General features: G+C 38.0%; 1 protein-coding gene across 1 annotated transcript; it reads right to left on the bottom strand.

Moving 5' to 3' along the window:
- Positions 1–5,768: 5,768 nt before the first annotated feature.
- rpe (ribulose-5-phosphate-3-epimerase) lies at positions 5,769–25,833 on the bottom strand. The gene is made up of 6 exons (XM_072686437.1): positions 25,649–25,833; positions 15,598–15,677; positions 12,955–13,094; positions 7,873–8,007; positions 6,623–6,709; positions 5,769–6,457 (listed from the first exon to the last, which is right to left on the bottom strand). Exons 1-6 carry the CDS (start codon positions 25,768–25,770, stop codon positions 6,335–6,337), a joined length of 687 nt encoding a protein of 228 aa, XP_072542538.1. The 5' UTR covers positions 25,771–25,833; the 3' UTR covers positions 5,769–6,334.

A 25,833-nucleotide genomic window follows, 5' to 3' on the forward strand; every position in this document is an offset into this window, starting at 1 on the left:
CACCTGCCTGATGGCAAGAGGGTAAAAAAAAGGGTGCAGTTAGGGTAAGAAGGATCCTTGATGATACTTCTCACCTTGCTCAGGCAGTGCTTTTGATAAATGGTCTCAATGGTGGGTAACTTGCATGCCTGTGATATGTTGGGCGTTTTCACAACCTACTGGAGCACTTTACAGTCAGATAAGGAGAAGCTGCTGTACCACACTGAGATGCAGTTTGTGAGTATGCTCTTAATGGTACAGTGGTAGAAGTCCACCAGTATTCTGGGACATATATCAGCATTCTTTACAAAGTAATGTAAATTAAATAAAAATCTATAATTTAAAATAAGTGATTACTATTTTAGCCAAATTAATAACATTAATCTGATGTAAGGATTTTTTCTATAATTTTATTTGTGCAAACACTAATATATATTATACACACATACACACACATACTATACAATCTATATTCAGAATATATAGTATATACGCACACACAGAAACATATACATTCACACATATTCACAAGGTCTTTTGCTTTTGTTCTTGAGTTGATCTGCACATTTCAGACCAAAGCACATTTATCTCTGGGACACAGTCTCCTTCCTGAACGGTATGATGGCTGGACATTACCATCTTGTTTGTACTTGCGTATAATTGTTTGCACAGATAAACAAGGCACGTCAAGTCAAGTCAAATTTATTTGTATAGCGTTTTTTACAACTGTTATCGTCACAAAGCAGATTTACATAATTAGTAAAAAACAGAGACAAAAAAAGAAATAACTTAAGACATGAAGGATCAAAGATGGGATGGTATGGGTGGTGGTGGGTAGGTGGCACTGGTCTGACGCAGGTACAGACATCAACAGGCAATCTTCCAGCATGTTGGCCTGGGTGGCCATTTACTTGGAGAAGGTAAAAATAGAGAGTTAGTTCTGAGAGGATTTTACAGACACGGGAGCACCCTAAAATGCTAGCGTCCATCTGCTCCACCGTCCACAAACCTGAGTGATCACGTGTAAGCAGCGAGATGACATCTCCAGCACTCCATCTTCACTAGGGCTGTCTCTGTGCTATGATTGTCTGTGATGTAATTTTTACTCAGATATAAGCAGAGTTGTTGGGCCACAGCTTTTTCCAATATCTTTGATATGAATGTTAAGTTGGAGATGGGTCTGTAATTAGATAATACACTAGGATCAAGATTTGGTTTCTTGATTAAGGGTTTTGGGTACATGCCCAGGCTAAGGGATGAATTTACAATTGTTAAAAGTATTATATTTGGGAGTATTTCTTTTAGCAATTTAGAGGGAATTGGTAATCGAGTGTACAGGTTGTACAATTTGCTGAGGCAATAATTTTTCTAGTTCTGGCTGTGGAAGTGGGTAGAAGGTTATGTTATGTTATGTTATGTTCTAAAGCAGCTCCACCAGGTGACGGCCATGTTTGATCTAATAAGCAGGGTTGGATTTCTTGTCTAATATTTTTTATGTTATTATTAAAATAGTCCATAAAAACATTACTGGTTAAAGATGTTGGAATCTGGACTTGAGAATCTGCTTGGCTTTTAGTAATTTTAGAGATCTCACTAAAAAGTATTCTGGGATTGTTTTTGTTTTTCCTCAATCAGCCAGGCCAAATATGCTGAGCGAGCTTTAATGAGGGCCTTTCTATATTGACTAAGGCTGTCCTTTTGCCTTGTCATTTTACTTTTAAACGGTGCTACTTTGTCTGAGGTTGTTTCTAGACGGTATTTTCTAGATCGTTTGTTAATTTAACTAGCTCCGTTTGGTCTGACAGAGTGTAAGCTAAGGTCGCTTAGTTCGCGGGTTATTGCGCTTTAGACAGTGTTGGGGGGACAAATTAACATTTTGCCCAAGATGTAGCTCAAAGGAGATTAGATAATGGTCTGATATTACTGAGCTTTGAGGTACAATATTTAGATGATCAATGCTAACACCCAGGGTCAAGACTAAATCTAGGGTATGATTACAGTAATGTGTTCCTAAATTCAGCCATGTCACTCCACTACTGTGTTCTCTTCACTGGCTTCCTGTAGCTGCCCGCATCAGATTCAAAACCCTGACGCTGGCCTACAAAGCCAAGAACGGACCAGCCCCTCCATACTTGATGGCAATGGTCAAAAGCCGATCCGCACCTAGAGCCCTTCGAGCTTCAAGCACGGCTCGGCTCGGCTCGACCCACCATCCCTCAAAACCCACGGAAGACAAGTGTCCAGGCTTTTTTCTGTCCTGGCACCAAAGTGGTGGAACGAGCTGCCCCTGGGTGTCCGAACGGCCGAGTCACTCGCTGTCTTCAAACGCAGACTGAAGACCCTCCTCTTCCGAGAATACTTGGACGAATAGAGCATTATAGTCACCTTATTGTCTTGTGTTTAGTAATGTCTAAGCTTAGAGGTATCCTTTGAATTATTAGTCTATTCTAACTAGTTAAGGTTTTTCTTGGGTAAATAGTAAGTTGCTCTGGATAAGAGCGTCTGGTAAATGCCATAAATGTAATGTAATGTAACGTGTGGGTCTAGTTACATTTTGTGTGATGCCGACAGAATCTAGGATTGATACAAACGCCTTTGTTAATGAACCGTCTGCTTTTTCAAAATGAATATTGAAGTCTCCTACTATTATAACTTTGTCACTGCACACTGCCAAGTCTGCAGGCAAAATCACTAAATTCTTTTTAAATTTCTATGATTGGCTTTAATTTGGGGCACAGACACAGTCTCAATACGGTAAAACCCGGGTGACGCCTCAAAGCAGCTCGCAGACGGTCGGTTTAGCCTGTCTGTCTACAGCCTGGTCACAGCTCTGGATTGTCAGCAGCCTTTTATACTACTCTGCCGACTAACTAGCAGACGAAATGCTGCACGAAAGTAGGGCAGCACCCTCCCACGTGGGTCTTGCCCTCAATCTTTAACCAATTATCTATGAAGCCCACATGATTTTCCAAACACCACTTGGACATCCAGCGATTTAGCGTGAGACAGCTGTAAGACTCAGCGGTGCGCCTCATTGGGATGGGACCAGAGCAAATTACAGCATCAGACATCGAAGCAGAAGGATCTGAGACACTTTGAAAAATTGTAATGACTAGGTATGGGTCAGCACATCTCCAAAACATTAGGCAGTTCGTATAAAGATTTTCTAGTAAGTAGTGGACAGTTTCTAGTGGTCCAATAAAAGCTAGAATTGGTCAAAACGTATAACTAGATTTCAACATTTAAATAATTTTAAAGTCTTACAAATCTGGGGGATATTCAACTTACAGTTCTGGTCAGGAGTTTACAACACTTATCATAAACAAAAATGCCATGGGAATATTGGACTTTCAATAACTGTTCTTCCAGTATTACGGTATAGTAGTATACAACAAACATTATTAAACAAAACTTATATAATATATAAATAATAACTAATATATTATATAAATCAATTCCGGGTCATAAACATACATACACTGATTTAGACCACAAATTCATTGGTGCTGAACAATCAAAAATGTATTTTCTTAACTTCTAGACAGATCTCACCTCATTCGTGTTCTTTGTAGCTGATCAAGTAGACGTGACAGAAATCCTTCTGTTACCAAAATTGAAAGGAAGTGAATATGATGAACACAGAAAGCAAAAAAAAAAAAAGTTAATTTAATATTCTGTGGACAAAAAAATATTCCTGGTTATTGTTTAGGGTTAAGCCCAGCATTTGTTTTTTAATTCCACAGTCCCATACACAGACAATCATGCATTTAATGCTGGTATAGTGTTTGTCTGGGGCTGGTGCCTTTTTATTATGCTGTTTTTGCTGGTGACCAGCTATGTGTGTCTATGCTATTTTATCAAGCAGGGCAATCACTTTTTTAAAGTGTTTTACAAACTTTTTTCTTTTGTTTTATGTAATAAAGATGGACACATAATACAAGTTTAAAATATGGTCTTCAGCACTGTTCTCATAGAGGGCATCGAACTTGCATCAAATTCCACTGTACGCACAAAAAAAAAAAAAAATTTCAGAGTTAGCATGGCCTGGGGTGGTGTTTTTTTTCCTCTAGAGAAATGGGTTCTAAAGTGGTCTATCTGATATTTAAATGCAATTAAGTCTGTGGGGTTTTTTTTTATTGCAATAATAATAAACAACAACATTTGGCATTTTTTAAGAAAGAGTACAAAAAAAAAATAGTACTATAGCACTATTGAAAAACAATTAAGGCATAAGAAAAGGTTTTCATATAAAAGAATATGTAAAAGATATAAAAATACATTGACCTCTGTCATCAAGCAATCTCTTGCTCAAACAGCTCAGTGGAGAGCAACTGCAGTGATTAGCTATTGTTAGAAATCCAGTGTACAGGAGGCAGATTCAGGAGACTGGATCTTCAGTGTTGAGGAGTTTATTGATACACACAGATGTACAACTCTATCGGTCACGGTCAACCCAGTCTGGTTAGGGGTATTTTGAGAGGGCCTTATATACATTGGAAATTGTGGGAGGGGAAAGGTTGATGAAGAGGAGTTTAAGGAGGGGTAGGAGGGGAATGAAGGACAGGTCACTTGGAGTATCAACAGTAGGGGGGACAGTTATATCTTTAAAGAGAGATAGGAGGTGGGTGAAGTTGAGGGCACTTGGAGTGTCAGCAGTAGGGGGTGATAGTTATCACTTTAAAGAGGGGTAGGAGGTGGGTGAAGTTGAAGGGGGTTGATGGTCATCACACATCAAAGGTCATCGATATGCTTGATCTTAGAATGGGGCATATTTTCTCTCACTCTGAAACCTGCAATTACCTGATACTTGCAAGACAATAACAGCATGTCTTTATGGCGCGCCAATTGGCTAAGTTGAACAAAAAAGATCCAACCTGCATGCACCATTCCGAGCTAGGCATTGATTGGTCTGCACAGCACCAGGTTAAGTCAATCAAGTATTTTTCTTTCTTTTTTTTGTATGTGTAAGTTAGTTTTTATTTTTGTTAATAGCTGCATTTCATTCCATAAGGTTCCATAAGCAATGCCCTTGTATTTTCTACACACATGATATTGGGTAAAGGAACTTCAGCTGGTTAAAGCCCTGCATTCGAAATGCTTTGCAACGTCATCACATAAAATCAAATCCTATATTTTAACCTCCAAGATGCGATGGCTAAACTTTACTGTCTTTCCTGTGTAATGATAATTCATTACTCTTTGCCGTTTGAAGTTCCTTTCGAACAGATTGTTTCCACTCCCATGGTCTGAAATCTCTTAAAATGACCAAATCCCTTGTGTAGTCCACTTCACAGGGAACTACTAGGGTAGGGTAACCTCATAAGAATTTTTGATATAAAATATTGCAACAGAAGTCACATAGATTTAATTGCATAGAGAGATTTTGCACTAGTGTGTTTCTAACATTTATGCAATTGAAGAATACTCTACCAACCCAAAGGTAAATTAAGTGTGATTGTTTATAACCTCAGACTAAAACTTGGGAGAAAAACACGGAACACTAGAATTCTTACGAATGAGAATTATACTAGATTTAGATGCCTAAAAGGAGAAACATGCCACCCAAAGAGAAACAGAAAGATGGGGAACTTTTGACAGTCTGAGAAGCCACAGAAGTGAAAGCTTCAAAAAATAAGAACTGCTCAAAAGAGAAGAATAAACAGATATCTAAAGCAGAGAAACACTAAATAAGGAATACGTCTTTGTTCATCCCTCACCAAAAACAGTAATTTTAGTGACTGATGGCAATGCGATTCTGATTAAATTATGGAAAACAAAGCACAATGCTCTTCTTGTTTCCAGACAAATTCAGAGACTGACAGCTTTTATTTTAAATCAGGTCAGGTCTAATACATCTTTGCATTACAATTATCTTTTTTTCAAAAGTCAATTTTATTTTAATACTATTTTTTACTCAGTATGCATGTTTGTTTACATGTAATATTCAAATAAAGTAATGAGTGCTTGCAGAAGCATCATTTGGCAAAAAGTATTCAAGTATCCCAAATAGATTTCCTAAATATGTTCCCACAAAAAGCTATACAAAGAACCAATACATGTGCCATTGTTTCAATGTACTCACCCTACATTAATTCCTAAAGGTGAATGAAATGGGCTAGCTGATTAAGCTCAAGACTGCATAAAAAATCTTCAAATCAGGACATACGGCTTTGATTGAGGTATCCGAAAATGAGAATCAAGTTCAACTATGCTGGCATTCCACAAGAGCAGTAAAGATGGAGAAAACCATCACAAATCTTTGTGCAAAGGGCATTATTGTCATATAGGATTCAATTATCTTTAACTTTAAAGTGAAAAAGAAAAATAAACAAAACCACCACCCATGAAACAGCAGCTAGCGGTCTAGAAATCTTTTTTGGATGGCTTCAAGAACAACATCTTTGAGGAGGGCAATTACAGAGCGAGGATCATCACTGCTCACTACAGCACTGCCCGATACAATCATGTTTGCCCCTGCCTGAGAGACACAAATCAGGTAAGTCCATTACATTGGGTTTACACACAGTCATATACTGTTATAGTTAAGAGTTTTCTTATCTTTAAAATAATGGAATTGTAATAAACGTATAAAAATGTTTACAAATATGCACATGCTATGATGACAATATAAAATCAGTTATACCTCAGCACATTTGTGAATAGTGTCTGGTCCAACTCCTCCATCTACCTCAATGTCTAGGGAAGGAAACTGACTCCTTAACCAGCTGACCTGTGTGGGATTGAAAAGTTTTAAGCACATTTACTAAACAAAAAACAAAAAAACAAACAAACAAAAACACATTAACATATGTTTCAGTCAGGGACATATTTAATCCCTTTAACTTATATAACCCTTTTTTGGAGTTGCTACAGGACTGTACAAATTCCAAGAATAAAAATTGTATTCTAGACCAGTCACTGCATTACATTTGAAATTGCTGAAGCTTATCTGATATGAAAGTGTATCAGTTCCAACATTAAAATGTATGCAAAATTACAGCGTAATCCTAAATTTTAAATGTTTCTCTCCTACATGCACATTTGAGCTTCAGATCCAAATGCAATAATTCCATTTGCCATTTGGTAGACTTCTATTGATATTGATAGCCAAATTCTCACACACTGACACAAGTGGTGTTGTCGCCAATATAAGCCATGGCAGCATAACACTGTGCCTCTACCCAGGTAATACTGCAGTCAAGCTATCGGCACCTAAATTACAGAATATTAATACAAGTGTTTCAGTTCCGACATAGATATTTTTTATTTGTCTAAAAGTGCTTTCACAGACTTTTAAAAGTTCTTAGAAAAGATTTAATACACCTCAATATTTACTGAATTATTTACACTATTATGAACACATGCTATTAGGGCTGTACGTGGGAGGTTAAACATTCCAACTTGATTATTCTAGGATATGTTATGAAGCAGATTTACTCTGGTGTAATGTTCATAATAATCCTCATTTCAATATCAAAGTAAACATTACATGCACACAATTTTATTAGTAAATTGTTTAAGAACATCCATCAGCTCTTTTTCAACATAGCAATCATCAGTATTGGGGTACTTGTTAACTGCATTGCCTAGGCCTACTATGCGATTCTTAATATAAGACCTGTTCTTAATATAATAACTGGAATGAAACCAGATCATTAAGAAAATATGGGCTTTGGAAATAACTATAAATAATAAATTTACTTCTAAAATATTTGCAACTTAATTTCTGTACAGAAAATATATTACAAATATTTAGAAAGTCAACTTAAATAATGCAGCAGTCACAATCTTAAATATTCTCCAATTTCAACAATTAACCGTTTACTACAAATGCTTAATAAAAATCCAAACAGAAAACAATCACCACACACACTCACACTCTCACTCAAATACCTTCGGCAACATATCCTCCATAAACTTCTGACCACCAAAACCAGGCTCAACCGTCATAACAAGAACCATATCAGTCTGTCCGGCCCACGGGGCCAGTTCTTCAACTGTGGTTTCAGGTTTAACAGCCAAGCCAACCTGCAAAAACAGTATTAAAATCAAAAACAAAAACACAAAACTGTAAATAAACCCTTAACTTCAGTTATGTAACTGTGGAACAGTGAACTCCTAAGCATCATAACTTTAATCCCTACAGTGTTTTAACGCAAGACGCATTGCAATCGTTTTTCATGTATTACATGTGTTTTTGTGGTCTAAATATGCTTCGTTTGTACCTTTTGTGTACCATGGACCACCATTTCGGTGCTAGCTTTGTTATTTGATTAGCCACGTTTATACCCTTTTCGGCTCCCTTAGGCTTTTATGTTCAGCAGTGGAGAGGCCATACCAGGCTGTAATTCACAAAGAAAGTACATCATCCAGTTAACACAGTGAGTGACTAATTCCAAAAGGGCCGAGTTTGGGGAGGATGACTGTTTTGAAGGCAGAGCTTAAGTGAATAAACAGCATTCTGACAGTGTACTGCTGCGCAGTTCAGTTAAATCCACTATTAAGAAACAGAAGTTTCTTAAATATACCTAGAGCAGACCGTCCTCACAAACTGATTGACCGCACAAGGAGACATAACTGACCGCTACAATAGGCGCTTGTCCTTGTCCAGGTGGTTAAGTGCAGGGTGTATGGAATAGGAAACCACATCTTCTGTATATCTGTTTGCTCAGTAAGCATTCTGTGCGAGCTGCTGTAGAATGAGGTTTAGATTAAAACAATAGTTTCTGGTTCGTCAATCTGTCAGGAGCTGGAGTCTTACATCATCCAGCTAGTCGAATCAAGAAGCAGTAGGCTAGTACATTGAATTTTAATGAATGAACTGGATGAATCTACTCACGATGAATTACCAAATCCGCTTCCGTGACATTTGTTTTTAACTCAAAAAGTCAAGGTTGGAACAAGACTGTACAATAAATCAAGGAACACTAAGCCAAAAAAATTTAAGAAGCCCAAAAAGCTATTACAGCAAGCTGAGTAGTATTATGTCACCCAATGACCCATCAGTGTGTGAAAAACACTTTTCACAGCACTTAAGACGAATAAGCAGTCACAGTGTCACGTCAGTCACAATGGGCAGCTCACTCACACACCAATTGAGAGAATGAGTGTGTCACCCCTTCTCTCCATTGCTCTCCAGTACTGTCTGTGCATGGAGGAGCTTTAGGACCAACCATTTTTGGACCAAAAGTTTGTTTGTGAACACAGGTCAATTAGCCAAACATATTGTAAAATGTTTTGGAAACTTACTTTCTGGCCAAAGGTTTGTAAACATTAGCCAACATGTTGGATGAGCATTTTGGCAAAGGTTTTGGCACCTACCACGCACCTATACAACAGCAACACATCAACAAGCAACTATATGGTTATCCAAACTATATTCTGTTCCCCGACTGCTGTAGTGTGAACAGTTTGGGGGCGCACTGGTGAATAGTCGGAGGACATGAACAATTAAGTATTCACAAGAAGTTTCCATATTATATTCATTATATCCACAGGGGGTTTATTTTTTGGTGTGTCTTATAGTGTATGCAAACTTCTGCTTCCAACTGTATAGGTAGCTCCTTCCCCTAGAACATACCAATATCAGCACAGGTAGAAACAAAGATACAAAGTCTACCAATAGGCAACATAACCGTACATAACATATGAAGTAATCATCAATGATGCGTACTGAATCATGACGTCAACAGTTAACATGTGTACATTGCCTTCCCCTTTACAGAGGCCTTACATCGTTTTCCCACTGCTATTCAGAGTTTCTAAATGTTTGCACAGTATTTTAAAAGGTAACAGAAGCATAGAACCAATACAATATTTACCAAAGACACAGGGTGTGTGGACTGTGGATAGACGTGGAGCGTGATGTAGAGTAGACTTCTTACGATACTGTACATTTTACACGATACATACATAGAACTACAAAGCATGAAAACTTGAATCTGAAACACCAAATGCTGCTGTAAAGTGACAAGCAAACAAAATTGTACTACGTGTTACCAAATCCAGACTTCAAGTTCTGTTAAATATTACAAGAAAAACATTTGTAAACAAATTACTCCATTTAAGTTCTGTCAAATACTGCACAATGATATAAAAAAAAAAATCTATAGCACTTTTAAACAACTTATTAGCTTCAGGCTCTGACTTGTCAGAAACTTGTCAAATTTGGGGGAAGAAAAAAAAAAAAGTAAAAACTACAATTACTATTGGTAAAATAGTAACTAAACTAAAGCAGTAATTATGATGGACACAGGAAACCACCTTTTAGAAGCTTGAATTTTCTCATGAACTAGGGATCTTTGGATTTACCTCAAATTGTGTCTACAGCATCTGGCTTCAGAGCTGCTTCCCTTGTATCATCACCTGCTCCAGCTTCTGCTGCCATTGTCTTAACTGAACTAGTTTATTTTAAAAACCTTATTCAAAAGCAGTATTAAAATAGCTTTACTACATGCTACCGCCATCAGTTTACATTAGTTTAACCATTATTTGCAGAACTAAGCCCTTTTTAGGGCGGTCTTAGAGGTCCCAAAACCATCACTACCTTAAATTCACTGCTGATCACAAGGTAGTAGTGAATTCAAGGTAACACTGGATTTAAGGTACTACAACTTTACCTGTACAGCAGTCAATCTATTTATTAACTTTATCTTTATAACATTATCGGCAGGCTTTTTCAAGCCAAAAACGTTTCTTTTTTTGGTTGCACCAAGTTATCTTAAAGCGTTCTCCGTGTGCTGCTGCTCCTGCTGGAGAAATTAAAGCCATGGCAATCTGTTAACACCTGTCAAATAAACTCATTTATTTAACTTCAACAACTTTACAAGTCAACAGCAAACCTGAAGAGCAGGGGATTTAAAAATAAATAAATAAATAAATAAATAAAAACACCTTTTTACAATCTTATTACATTTATATTGAAACTGAAGAATGTTATTTCATTTTCCTTTAAAGTTGCAATTTAGTAGGCCACAGAAGAACCACTTACCGTTCCTTAAAGACCCATTCTTGTGAAGAAGTTGTGACCATGAGGAACCTTTAAATTGGTTTAAGAACCCAGACATTGACATCTTGTGCACTTTTTATTCTTCAGTTAAAAATAAATCCGTTACTATGTGATCCTGGACGTTGTCAGCAGTTTTTGTTAATTTTAAAATGTAAAACACAATTTAGAACACACCTGGTAGACAAGACCATCATACATTGTTATTTGCAAACATCTGCAGGTTGTTTTTTGGAAAGGTGTGTGCAGAAAAATCATGGCCAATTGATACATAAAAGGCAAACAAAACTGAATCTTAAATTCCATTTTTATGCAGATGACACACAGCTCGATAAATTTAGATTACAGAAAATGGAGGACTGTGTAAAGGATATAAAACTCTGGATGTCACATAACTTCCTTCTCCTCAACAGTGACAAAACCGAGGTTCTCCTTTTAGGTCCAAAAGACACTAGAAATAAACTATCCGACTTAATGTTAGACTTGGCTGATGCTTCCATTATGTTGGCGTCATATTCAACTCAGATTTATCCTTTGATCAGCATATAGCCAATATAAGTAGGACAGCCTTTATGCAGCTTAGAAACATTGCCAAACTAAGAAACTCCTCATCCCTACAGGACACGGAAAAGCTAGTACACGCTTTTATTACCTCAAGGCTAGATTACTGTAATGCACTACTGTCAGGTTGTTCCAGTAGGAACCTCAATAAACTTCAGCTGGTTCAAAATGCTGCAGCCAGGGTCCTTACTAAAACTAGAAAATTTGACCATATCAGTCCAGTTCTATCAGCACTTCATTGGCTCCCAGTTAAATCCCGTATTGATTACAAAATTCTTCTATTAACATATAAAGCCCTACATGGCCTCGCTCCTGAGTACCTGCGGGATCTTATTACATATTACGAACCATCAAGACCACTTAGATCTCAGAGTGCTGGACTCTTACTCGTTCCCAAAATTCAGAAAACCTCATCAGGGGGAAGAGCCTTTTCTTATAAAGCCCCCCAACTCTGGAATAACCTTCCAGATAATGTTTGGGACTCAGACAAAGTTTCAATCTTTAAATTCAAGCTGAAAACTCATCTGTTTAGTTTAGCTTTTGGTAATTAATGTTTTTTAGATAAAGGTTGCAGGTCCAGGGGTTTGTGGACCCAGGGAATAGAAGTACACTGAGATGCTGGAGCTGTCGTCTCGCTGCTTACACGCGATCACTCAGGTTTGTTGACGGTGGAGCAGATAGATGCAGGCGTTTTCAGGGAGCTCCCATGTCCGTGTTACCTTCTGGCTCTCTCCTTTTAATTAGGCTGTTATAGTCAGACCTGCCGGAGTAGTCAGACACAATCTGATGCTGCCCAACATTCTCTACTCTCCATAAAATTCCTCTCAGAACTAACCCTCTCTTTTTACCTTCTCCGAGTAAATGGCCACCCGGCCCGACCTGTTGGAAGATTGCCCGCTAAGGTCCCCTCTACCTTCGTCAAACCAGCTACCACCTACCGGTCCAACCAGCAGGCCCCCGACCCACCACCACCCATAGCAGACCAGCGGCTCACACGCCTACCACTGCTTAGTGACCATGTTAAAACCATTTTTAACTATCTGTTGTATCTGGTTTGGTCATTTTTATCATTAATATTTAAATAGTTCTGACCAGAGGAGGATGGGTCCCCCTTGTGAGTCTTGGTTCCTCCCAAGGTTTCTTCCTCCAGCTCTGATGGAGTTTTTCTTTGCCACTGTCGCCGTTGGCTTGCTCACTGGGGGTCTTTGATTCATCATGTCTTACGTTATTTCTTCTTTCTTCTTTGTCTCTGTCTTTTATTAATCACTATTTATGTAAAGCTGCTTTGTGACAACAGTTGTAAAAAGCGCTATACAAATAAATCTGACTTGACTCGACTTGACTTGAATCTGAAGTTCGATTTCAAATGTGGTTTACTACAAACTATTTCTCATTTCAAATGCACAGACCTTCATTCCATTCTCTCGAATTTCCTTGATTAGGTTTCCAGGATTGGTGGTGGCCTCCAGATGGAATGTATACTGGTTGGCTCCTGCTGCTGCCATGGGTTTTACCCACTGCTCCGGTCTAGACACCATCATGTGCATGTCTATAACAAAACATTTGACAGCAATTACCATTAAGAGAAGTTAAATGTGGATATACTTTTATAAATGGAATCAGTTAATACAATTAGGCTTTTCTGACTAGAACTGACTAGAAATCTTCTACTCTGTAGGAATCAGTTTCACTTTGAAATTAAATGTCAATTAAATATAAAAGTAAGCTCAAATACGGCCACTACAGCACTACAACATTCACCCTCTTGTCTTTAAACCATTTCTTTGTAGCATTCATTATATGCTTCAGGTCACTGTCTTGCTGAAAAAAACCCACAGCACTGCCACTGCAATCACTATGCTTCACGGAATGAGGTGTTTGTGGTGATGTGCAGTGTTTAGTGTCCACCAAATGTAGCATCTAGTCTGATGGTCAAAAAGCTCCATATCAGACTCATTAGACCAAAGAAGTTTTTTTTGGCCAAACTATAGTCAAGTTTTGACTGGTGTAGAACCCAGGCAACAGTCCTATGCACACAACAAAGAACTCCTTCAGAGTAGTCATAGGTGTCTTGATGGCCTCTCACCAGTGTCTTTCTTGCACAGTCATTCAGTTTGTAAGGACGACCGGCTCAAAGAAGACTTGCCTGTTCTTTTATTTTTTAGTGATGACACTCACCAAGAACTCTATTAGGAAAACCTGTACACATACCCATGCAATTATGTGTTTAGCCAATTGTGTGGCAGCAGTGCAATGCATAAAAGCATGCTTCAGGTAATGTTCACATAAAACATCAGAATGGGGAACCCAAAAAATAAACAAAAACAAACAAACAAACTAACAAACATCAAATGAGAAGCAGTTTTGAGATTTGAGCGCTCAATGTTATCAATGTTTTTTTTTTCAGTTAACATGACACCTTCTATTTTGCAACTTGTAACTACGGCCAGTGTGAGTGTCCTTGTTTAAAGGTGCCCTAGAATGGAAAAGTGTATTTACCTTAGCTGAATAATGAAATTTGCTTAATTGAAGTGAATACTAAAATTGCCAACAATTACTACTTTAAGTAAATATTACTAGGTTTGATCAAGTTGATACCTAACCTGAATAATGAAATTTGATAAAGGAAACTGACAAACCGTGAACCTCAAAACTGTTCTCTTAATTAAAAAAAAAAATTCAGCATTACCAAACATGGTTGCAAAACCAGTCTGTTGTCTAACAGTCTTCACTCATTTATTTTTATTCAGCAAAAAAATACACATCCAGCCATGCTGAAAAGCTGTGCCAAGGGTGTGCATCAGTAACAGTTACACTGGAATGGGGCCATCAATAACTTCTAACTTCCTAACTTCTCTTACAGATGCCAGCAAAAGGGCAATTCCAGGATTATTATGTAAATGTCTTTTGCCACCATTATTAGCAGATGACTATACAACTACTAGCTTTCTAGTAATGCAATGTACACTCCCAAGCAACAATTTTTAAGGTAAGCATTTCTAAGATGAAATTATGATGACTTTACAGCAGCATTCGTAACACAAGCCAGTAAACAGGTGGTTTATGTTGGCCCACTGTATAAATGTACAAGGTTGGACTTACAATTTGTTACCCAATTTGTTACCGGAAGCTGAGAAAGGCCCGTCTCCCTCCACCCATCCTCACCCTCTTCTATAGAGGGACCAGAGAGAGCATCCTAAGCAGCTGCATCACTGCCTGGTTTGGGATCTGCACAGCCTCTGACCGCAAGACCCTCCAACGCATTGTGAGGACAGCTGAGAGGATCATCGGAGTCTCTCTCCCCTCCATCATGGACATTTACACTACCCGCTGCATCCGCAAAGTAACCAGCATTGTGGATGACTCCACCCACCCTTCACACAGACTGTTCTCCCTTCTGAACTGATGTCTCGATGTCTCGATGTCTCTCTCTCTCTCTCCCTCCCTCCCTCCCTCTCCCTCTCCCAGATAAAATGAAAAGCATTTTTGCACAAAGCATTTGCACTAATAACATTACTACCTCACTGGACTCAATATTTATTACACACTGCATAATTTGCACACTACCGCCAATTATTTATTATTCTCTGTCTGTCCTGTTTTGTGTTGTCTATCCACACTTGTATTGTGTTGCACTTGTGTTTTGTATACACTGTCTATGTTGCACCATGCTCCTGGAGGAATGTTGTTTCGTTTCACTGTGTACTCTGTATGTAGTTGGAATTACAATAAAACCCACTTGACTTGACTAATAATAAAAAAGTAACAACTTAACGTGTGGTAAATAGAAATATATGATAAAAAGATGAACTATAAATACAACCAGCAAACAAAAACCAACAGGGTTCAAGTATAGAATGCTTGAACAATAAATGTAAACACAGGTTCTCTTGACAAAGGGAAGTCTGTGATGGCTGAAACTTGCTTGCTCTGGCTAATTTTGATTCAAAACTTTCTCCAGCAGAATGCAAAATTACATACACAAGTATACCTAAATAGTGCAAATAATAATAATAATAATAATAATAATAATAATAATAATAACAACTTACCAAAGAAAGGAACTGGGCCCACAGCATTCCGTAGACATTCCACCATGGGATGGCCAAATGTAATGTTTGGAACAAAATGCCTTCAGATAAACATGACAAATCACACAATTGGTTAATTGCTTACTGTAATTGAAGACAGCACATTACACTGGATCTGTTCAACCCTTTTTTCTGTTAAACACTACATAGCACTAGTGACTAGGGATGCAAAATATATCAGCAGCAGATGCCTTTTTGGCCGACTGGTTCAATTTTGAATTTACAGCAGAATTACAGCATGCCTACATAATTCAACTAACCTAGATATGCTGTGGTGAAAAGTTCTTAGGTCATCACGTACTTATTTTCTATTACACTAGAATACACTTCCTATTGCAGCAAGAAGATTCTAGTGCCTTTAAAACACTGATGCTGCCCTAATAAAACAAACAGTAATATTGCAGGATTTTACACAAATATGACTTGGGAAGTTTTTACATTTTGATATTCAGATGTTAGATTTTTTTTTTCTTCCTTAGTTTCACCTCAGCTTAGCTCATCACACTTCAGTTCAGGTTAATAGCAACATAAGAAAGCATTTCAAATTGAGTGCAGACAAGGGGAAAAGGGTGCAAGTATGCGTCCTTTTTCAAACATGTGTTTAGTGATTCTATGTCAATAGCTGAACGTGTGCTTTTATTGTGTGATTTATGTGTGATTTATTAAACTATTATTCAAGGAATAAAATTTTTTATCTATCTATTTTAGCAGCAATACTCCTATTAGCTTGTTAAATAATTACATTTTGTATTAATGTATTTAAAAGTTATTTTTATTTGAACTGTTCAAGAAGTTTGTGTTGTGTTTAAGGTAAATATTTTTTGGTGTGCTCCTCTGCTATGACAGGTGCTACTACTGTTCCATTGTGAAATTTCTTACAGTTGGCATTTCTCTCATTTGTTTGTTCATTTTCTTGTCCTTTAATTTTATTAATATGTTTGTTAAAAATTACAGTATAGTACAGTACAATAAATACAGAATGAGAATATTCGCTACCAATCAGTGCCCGAAATCCAGATCTCAAAAAAAAAAAAAAAAAAGTTTTCGGGCCAACCCTACATTATGGTCAGTAGTGCAGTGGGGTGTCAAAACAATGCCTTGTTTTGTATTGTTATTCATTTTAAATAAACCTTGCATAAAATATCACCACTTATGTAACAGCATGTTCAGTTTAAATGTTACTGCTTAATACACAACAGGCGGTGGAATACACAATGCTAGGTGGAATAAACTAATTGTACTACTGTCTGTTAAAAAAAAGTAAAGAATCCATGCCCTATACATTTGCGAGTATTTGTTGGTTTTATTCTCCCATTGTACTGAACTGGACCATGACCTACAGTATGTACAAAAACTCTGATGACTGAAAACTGTTTGTGCTACTGTTGTTCAACAGGGCACTAAACTCTGGTCTTTAACAAATCCTTTGATGGCATCACTGTCTCCTTGTTTAGTTTGCTTTTCTGCTTTCTAGCACTTTCTACCCCTTTTTTATATACCTGTTTAGTCATCTACTGCATCATGCGCTTACTAACTGCTTTTTTTTTTTACAGTCTATTCCCACAGGTATATCAAAAAACTAAAAAACCGGAGTAGCAGTTGACCCCTACAACAATGTTTATTTCAGTGCCCAAACCAACTGCAAGCAGTAAGTCCCTGCTTTATTATGGCTGTTGCTGGGCTTTTTAAATGTACAAAGTGTGGCATGTTTAGCCTAGACCCTGTTTCCTCTAGTGTTTTTAGTTTTCCGCTAGTGATGATAGTGTTTGTACTAAATGTGAGCAAGTTAGCTGATGCCATAATTTGTTCTGGCCCCATCCCAATGAAGTCCTACAGCCGTCTCGCATCGCTAAACCGACCGCCTGCGAGCTGCTTTGAGACGCCACCCAGGTTTTACCGTATTGAGACAGTGTCTGTGCTCCAAATTAAACCCAAACATAGAACAACTAAATCAATTTAATAAAAAAATGAATAACTTAGTGTTAAATTCTCCCATTCAAACGATAAAAGCATCAGACCTAAAGCTCGGCCTACTTAATATTAGATCACTAACCTTAAAATCAGTCATTGCAAATGAAATTATATGTGATCAGAAACTAGATGTTTTCTGCCTCACTGAAACCTGGATTAGACAGGATCAATATTTAGCACTAAATGAAGATACCCCAGCAGGTTATAAATATGTACATAGCCCTAGATTATCAGGCAGAGTAGGTGGAGTATGCATAATCTACCAAAATACACTTGACATTATTCAAAAACACTATCACCTTCACTTCTTTTGAGATGCTCTACAATAATATCAAATCCAGCCACAAATAAAAATGCTTTCACACTAATTAATATGCATAGGCCTAAATCACTAAAATAATTTAGTGATTTTGCCACAGACTTGGCAGTGTGCAGCGACAAAGTTATAATATGAGGAGACTTTAATATTCATTTTTAGAAAAGCAGACAAAATTTAACTGGACCCACACATTACTGTAATCATACCCTAGATTTAGTCCTGACCCTGGGTGTTAGCACTGATAATCTAAATATTCTTCCTCAAAGCTCAGTAATATCAGACCATTATCTAACCTCCTATGAGCTACATCTTAGGCAAAAGGTTCATTTGTCCAACCGTCACTGTCTAAAGCGTGCAATAACCCCAATGACCGCTGTACAGTTTACATAAAACCTCCCAGACCTTAGCTTACACTCGTCAGACCAAACGGAGCTAGTTCAATTAACAAACGGTCTAGAACAAACCCTCCGATCAACCTTAGACAAATTGGCACTGCTTAACGACAAGGCAAAAGGCTCGGACCATGGTACAGTGACTAAACTCATACCTTAAAACAAACAGCGCCTTTAAAAAAAACTAGAGCTTAAATGGTGGACAACCAAACTACTGTATTAAAACTATTAATAAGACGGACAACCCTCCTTATTAAATCAAACATGGCCGTCAACTGGTGTAGCTGCTTCAGAACATAACTTAGCTGTAGAACAAAGGCCACCCACTTCCACAGCCAGAACTAGAAAAAAAAGTTTACCTCAGCAAATTGTACAACCTGTACACTTGACCCAATTCCCTCAAAAATACTAAAAGAAACTAATTACAGACCCATCTCAAACTTAACATTTGTATCCAAGATATTAGCCTTTGATACTAAAGATCATACTATTCTACTAGAAAGATTAGAGAAAATGGCTGGAATTACAGGAACAGCCCTATTGTGGTTCAAATATAACCAAATGCTATCAGTTTGTAAAGATAAAAGATTCATATTCAAATTACACAAAAGTAAGATATGAAGTTCTGCAAGGCTCTATTCTAGGACCGCTATTATTTACATTATCCATGTTACCACTGGGTTCAGTTATACGCAGACATGAAGTTAATTTCCATTGTTATGCAGATGACAGCCCAATTTATCAACCAAACCTGCCGATAAATTTAGATTAAAGAAAATAGAGGACTGTGTAAAAGATATAAAACTCTGGATGTCATAACTTCCTTCTTAATAGTAATAAAACCGAGGTTCTGCTTTTAGGTCCAAAAGACACTAGAAATAAACTATCAGACTTGGGTGATGCTTCCATTATTCCTAGTCTAGCAGCTAAAATCCTGGCATCATATTCGATTCAGATCTATAATTTGAGCAACATATAGCTAATATTAGTAGGACACCCTTTATGCAACATTGCCAAACTAAGAAACTCCTTATTGCTACAGGATGCAGAAAAGCTAGTATTTTTTTTTTATTGGTTCAAGACTAGATTACTGTAACAACTGTCAGGTTGTTCCAGCAGGAACCTCAAAAACTTACTAAAACTAGAAAATTTTACCATATTAGTCCAGTTCTATAAGCATTTCATTGGCTCCCAGTTAAATTCCGCATTGACTACAAAATTCTTCTTTTAACATACAAAGCCTTACATGGCCTTGCTCCTGAGTACCTGCAAGATCTTATTACATATTATAAACAATCAAGATTATTAAATCTCAGGGTGCTGGCTTCTTAGTAGTTCCTAAAATTCAGAAAACCTCAGCAGGGGGAAAAACCTTTTCTTATAAAAGAATAAGAAAACCCCAACTCTGGAATAGCCTTTCAGATAATGCTCAGGACTCAGACACCGTCTCAATCTTTAAATCTAGGCTGAAAACTCATCTGTTTAGTTCAGCTTTTGGTAATTAATGTTTCCTCTTAGATAAAGGTTGTAGGTCCAGGGATTCGCGGACACAGGGAATTGTAGTATACTGATATGCTGGAGCTGTTGTCTCGCTGCCTGCATGTGATCACTCTTACTATCTGTCTCTCTCCTTTTAACTAGGCTGTTATAGTCAGACCTGCCAGATTTGTCAGACACACTCTGATACTGCTTAACAGCTTCTGCTCTCCATAAGTCCTTTCAGAACTAACTCACTCTCTTTACCTTCTCTGAGTAAATGATCACCCAGCTCGACCTGCTGGAAGATTGACCGATGAGGCCCCCTCTACCTGTGTCAGACCAGCTGCATTATGATTATGATCAGAGCAGTTCAACAGTATAAAAAAAAAATATATAAATAGTTCTGACCAGAGGAGGATGGGTCCCTCTTGTGAGTGCTGGTTCCTTCCTCCAGCTCTGAGGGAGTTTTTCCTTGCCACTGTCGCCATTGGCTTGCTCACTAGGGGTCTTGGATTTTCATGTCTTGTTATTTCTTTTTTTTCTGTCTTTTACTAATTATGTAAATTTTTACATAATTACACCAATGTGAGCCAAAACTGGAACTGGCCACACATGACATCTAGGACCGACTAACCCTTATTTTCTCTGATGAAGCCCCCAGATCTCGATCCCATTGAGAACATGTGGTAAGTTCTCAAAAAGAGGACACAGAAACTCCAAGCACTGATTAGGCAAGAATGGGTTGCCACCAGTCAAGAGTTTGCCAAGAAGCTGCTATCCAGCATGCAATTTACATTGGCATGCTACATAGCAGCTTCTGGGCAACATTGGATATAAACATAGTCAGTGGTTAAACTGGATGTATTTCAACCTTCAACTTAGTTATTCAAGCACTTGTTAAAATGCAAAAAGCTTTTTCTAAAAGGATAAAGGATAAAGGATAAAGGATGCACGTATTCGTCACTGTACAGTGTGGACTGTACAGCGAAATGTGTCCTCCGCATTTAACCCATCTGGTAGTGAACACACACTCACACACACACACGTGTTAGGGGCAGTGAGTACACACACACACCCAGAGCGGTGGGCAGCCAACTCCAGCGCCCGGGGAGCAGAGAGGGTAAAGGGCCTTGCTCAAGGGCCCAACAGTGGCAGCTTGCCGAGCCCGGGAATCGAACCCACAACCCTGTTATCGATATCCCGGCGCTCTAACCGCTGAGCCACCACTGCCCCTGACATGAGTGCAAAACCGCAGGAGCGAGTACACACCCCAATTTTAATTCAACAGAACCAAATTCAACCAAAGACAGCTAAGGTTTTGTCCTGATGCTCAGGACATTCAACACCTACACTGTGGAGAACATTCTGATAGGCTATAATCACCGCCTGGTACGTGAACTGCACTGCTTAGATGGGAGGGAGAAACAGGATGCACATAAGCATGAAGACTAGAACCAGTCAGTTCAGAGACAGCTTCTAACTGCTGAACAGCCAGTAATACAACGCATTAGTCCAGTCCATCAAAGCTCTCTCACCATCAAAGCTCTTGTCACACAAGATCACAATGATGTTTGGAGCCAAATATGCTATAAACTAAGAAGAACTGTTCGGCCAGAGTTTTTCAAGTTCAGTTATTAAGAAAGACATAAAGGTTTCGGTGTTGCCCATGCTAGCCATCTAACTTAGCCCTCTTTGTCGCTTTAATTCGCAGGCCTTTTTCTTTGGTGCAACAAATCAAGTTCCAAAGAATTGTCAGACAACAGAACACTGCAATAAGTGTGTGCAAGAAGTCGCAACATGTTTATGACATGGCTGCCCATTCTTCGTTCGCAGCTGTTTTGTGAAATTTTAGATCAAAGGGAGGATCGGCAAATAACTCAGGTTCCACACCAGATAAATCAGTAAAAAAAAGGTCCCTTTATTTCACAATCAACACTAACAAACCGAAAACATACTTGGCAGAATGCTTTCATAGACTTTCTGTTACCCACCGCTCATGCTGGATCGGGAAAGCTCATCAATCCTGGTAAGAGACAGCTGTCTCAGTAAACCACCGAGCTGGACCTTCAGTTCCACTCAGCCGATTCTCACCAGAAAAGGGGGAAACCCGTCCCTTATATCTTTAACAAAATGAAGAACTATGTGTGGGCGAGGGCGGGGGCCAACCGCTCCCACCAGGCACAGCCTTCCACTGTCACTCGTTTATTCCAGTAGTTTTGCAACAAAAGTTACATAATTAATTACATAAACGTGAGTTTGCAGTATAACATAACCTGTGACTTAAAACAGTTATAATAAAGCTGATTCTGCATATTGCCGATACATTATGACCAGCAAGCATACCTTTAATATATAAACATGGACGCATTATATCCTTATATTCGGATATGTAGATTTGTAGATACATAGGAGTGCGTAGAGTAGGCTGCTTTGCTCATTCGCTGCAGCTCGTAATTAATGAGGGACTGTTGTCACAACGGAGTGTGAGAGATGCCACTGCAAGCAGCAGGATATTAACGGCTACATGATCCAGCTCCAGATGCAAAAATAGCCTAACGCCTGCAACAAGACATCAAGACAATGAAAAAGACCCTGCAACAAGTGGCGCTGTGGAAGATGAACCCGTCTTTGCTTTTGCCAGATATAAAGACAGGTAAGATTCTAAACTTATTACATTATAGAATCTTTCTCTCTTTCTACAACACCATTAACAGTACCTTGCAAATAAAAGCAATATGATGCAATGATGTGCATTAAAAGTACTGTTATAAATTATAAATTCTTTTTTTATTTTTCTGTACCTCCTGCACTACCGTAGAAAGTGAGAGACTGTTCAGCACAGTTTCCAACATTGTGGATGAGGAAAAAAAGCAGACTTACAGCAGAGAGCACAAAAATGCTTAAGTGACACAGACTGCGACAGGTGCGAGACTGCACTAAATGTTTACATGATGATTACTGTTTAACAAAGTGAAGCTACTACTTACTTTGGTTGATGCATTTTATTTTTAAAATATTTTAATTTGTTTTTTTGTTTTACAAAGTTAGTAAAGTAATATTTCAGTCAATCCTGATTCCTTAAGTCTCTCCCGCATGGTAAGGTATACGGTTTATTAATTCAACAATGGTATTGGATCAGTATTATTTATTTGTTTAATTCAATTTTATTTAATTTACCTTGAGATGTTTTAAGTTGAAATAGCAGCTCAGTTAAGCACTTTAAGCACCAACACATTTTAGTAGGTTACCTTTCTTGTAGAATTGTGATTCAAAATAAAAAACTTTATGTTGGCCAGTTAATTAAGTCAATATTGCATATATGGTCAAAGATTTATAATTTAAAAATAAATAAATAAAAAATTTAGATTTAGATTTTAACAAGGTCATTAGATTAGGTAGCAGTGGGAGTAGAGGGAACCCCAGCGGTAATCATAGCAATTATGGTAAAAGTAATGGTAGTTAATGGTGGTAATATTAGTATATTACCACCATTAACTACCATTACTTTTACCATCATTGCTATGATTATACTTAGTTATACTACACCATTATTATAGACATTAAGATTATGTTGCACACCTAAGCAGTAGAACCAGAAGTATCAATAATTCATAAATGGGTTGACCAAAGGAGGATGGGACCCTTGAGTCTTGTTTCCTCTCAATATTTCTTCCTCTAGCTCTGAGGGAGTTTTTCCATTGCCACTGTCTCCTTTGGCTTGCTTAACAGGGGTGTTAGGTTTCCATGTTCATGTTTTCTAATGTTTTTGATTTCTTGCCTTTTAAACTGATTACTGATTTTTTAAAGCTGCGTGGTTATAAAAAGTTATACAAACAAATGGGACACGCACACACCACATTGGCAAAATTATTCGCTCGCCTGCTTTTGTACGCATTTGAACTTGAGGGACATCCCATTCTTAATCCATAAGGTTTAATATGATGTTAAACGAGAAGGCCTGGCTCGCAGTCTCCACTCCAATTCATTCCAAAGTGTTCTATCAGGTTGAGGTCACGACACGACACGTTCTTCTACACCAAACAAGCTCATGTCTTTATGGAGCTTGCTTTGTGAACTAGTGCACAGTCATGTTGGAACAGGAAGGGGCCATCCATAAACTGTTCCCGCAAAGTTGGGAGCACAAAATTGACTAATTTCTTGGTTCTTAAGTCAGACAGGTACCATTCTCCTAGCAACCACCAAACCCAGATTCGTGCATCAGATTGCCAGACAGAGAAGCGTGATTCGTCACTTCAGAGAACACGTATCTACTGCTCTTGAGGCCAGTGGCGGTGTGCTATACTCCACCGCATCCGAAGCTTTGCATTGCGCTCGGTGATGTAAGGCTTGGCTGCAGTTGTTCGGCCATGGAAACCCATTCCATGAAGCTCTCGACGAACTGTTCTTAAAATGTGGTCTGTAGCGATTAACTCTGCACACAATGCACCTCAGCATCCACTGACCCCGCTTTGTCATTTCACGTGGCCTAGCACTTTGTGGTTGAGTTACTGTTGTTCCCAAACACTTCCACTTTATTTTAATACCACTGACAGTTGACTATGGTATATTTAGTAGCGAGGAAATTTCACAACTCGACTTGTTGCACAGGTGGCATCCCATCACTGTACCACGCTGGAATTCACTCTTGAGAGAGCTCCTAAGAGCAATCCATTCTTTCACAAGTGTTTGTACAAGCAGTCTGCATGCTTGGTTTTATACACCTGTTGCCATGAAATTGATTGGAACATCATAATTCAATGATTTGGATGGGTGAGTGAATATGTTTGGCAATAGTGATTTTTTTGAATATACAACTACCACAGGGGTCTGTGTTGTATAATATAGTATAGTATGTTTTATCAAACAGTGTTCTAGTTAGAGACACCCATTATTGGAATAGTGCTCCTACTAGTTGAGAGAAAGCACTAATTACCAAGGTTTTAAATATAAATTTAAACAAACCTGCAATCATACTAGTTTTGGCACTACCTATATGTTTGTATGTATGCATTTTTGAAAATGTAGTGTTGTGCTGTAGTGCTTACTGCGCTGATAATATTAGGCCTTTAGTCTGTAATAACTAGCCCAGAGACTACAGATGAAAATTAGTTCTCATTAGTTAATTCTGGCACATTGACGCGTCAACTAAAATGGTAAATAAATTAAAAAAAAAAAAAAAGAAATCAGAAAAAAACTCCACTTCAAGACCTACCTTTTGTAGGTACCATTTCTGTTTAAAAGTAGAGAAGCATTTAATAAATCTAAAAATCTTTTAATAAGGTGTTTCCCCCTTGTCATATCAGTGATGCATACATGTTTGAAGCACAGTGGAAAGCAATACAGTTGTGCCTTAAGTTTCATTTCACAGTCTGTATTCAAATCACTAATTACGCATTTTGGTTTTTTTTTCAGGCAAAATGCACATGCATTGTTTTAACAGTTTAAACTATTTAACAGCAGATTGTAAGCATCTATAAATCCTAACTAATATATTTTAGTCACAGACATATGTATGTAATGACTAGACTGAATTTATTATTTTTTTTGTGTGTGTATATATGTGTGTGTGTGTGTTTTCAAATGTGTGTGTGTATGTGTGTGTATATATATATATATATATATATATATATATATATATATATATATATATATACACATACATACACACACACACACACACACACATACACATAAAAATATTAATGTTTCTGATTCACCAGCCTTGCAGTTCGCATTAGAATAATATTGCAGTAATTAGATCACACCTCGAAAAGTTTAACGTTACATTAGCTAGGTAATACAGCTAACTCACCTAGCACAAACACTGAAGAAAAAAAGTTTTGCCACTCACCCATCCATAACGTCAAGGTGCAGATAATCAGCACCACATTCCATCATTCGTTTACATTCTGTTCCTAGTTGTGAAAGGTCACTACTCAAAATAGAAGGACCAATTTTTGCAGTGTAAGCCATACCCACGCTGTACAATAAGAGCCAAATTGAGGAGGAGGAGGAGGAGGAGGAGGAGTCGTCTTC

The sequence above is a fragment of the Salminus brasiliensis genome, chromosome 8 (assembly GCF_030463535.1).
Source record: "Salminus brasiliensis chromosome 8, fSalBra1.hap2, whole genome shotgun sequence".
Lineage (NCBI taxonomy): Eukaryota > Metazoa > Chordata > Actinopteri > Characiformes > Bryconidae > Salminus > Salminus brasiliensis.

Bases quoted from the DNA above. Each gene is read 5' to 3' on its own strand.
- rpe (XM_072686437.1), bottom strand. From the start codon at position 25,770: ATGGCTTACACTGCAAAAATTGGTCCTTCTATTTTGAGTAGTGACCTT. The intron at 13,095-15,597 runs GTAAGTTGTTAT...GTTTTGTTATAG, and splicing joins GGGCCCAGTTCCTTTCTTTG to ACATGCACATGATGGTGTCT. The intron at 6,458-6,622 runs GTATAACTGATT...TGTGTCTCTCAG, and splicing joins CTATTCACAAATGTGCTGAG to GCAGGGGCAAACATGATTGT.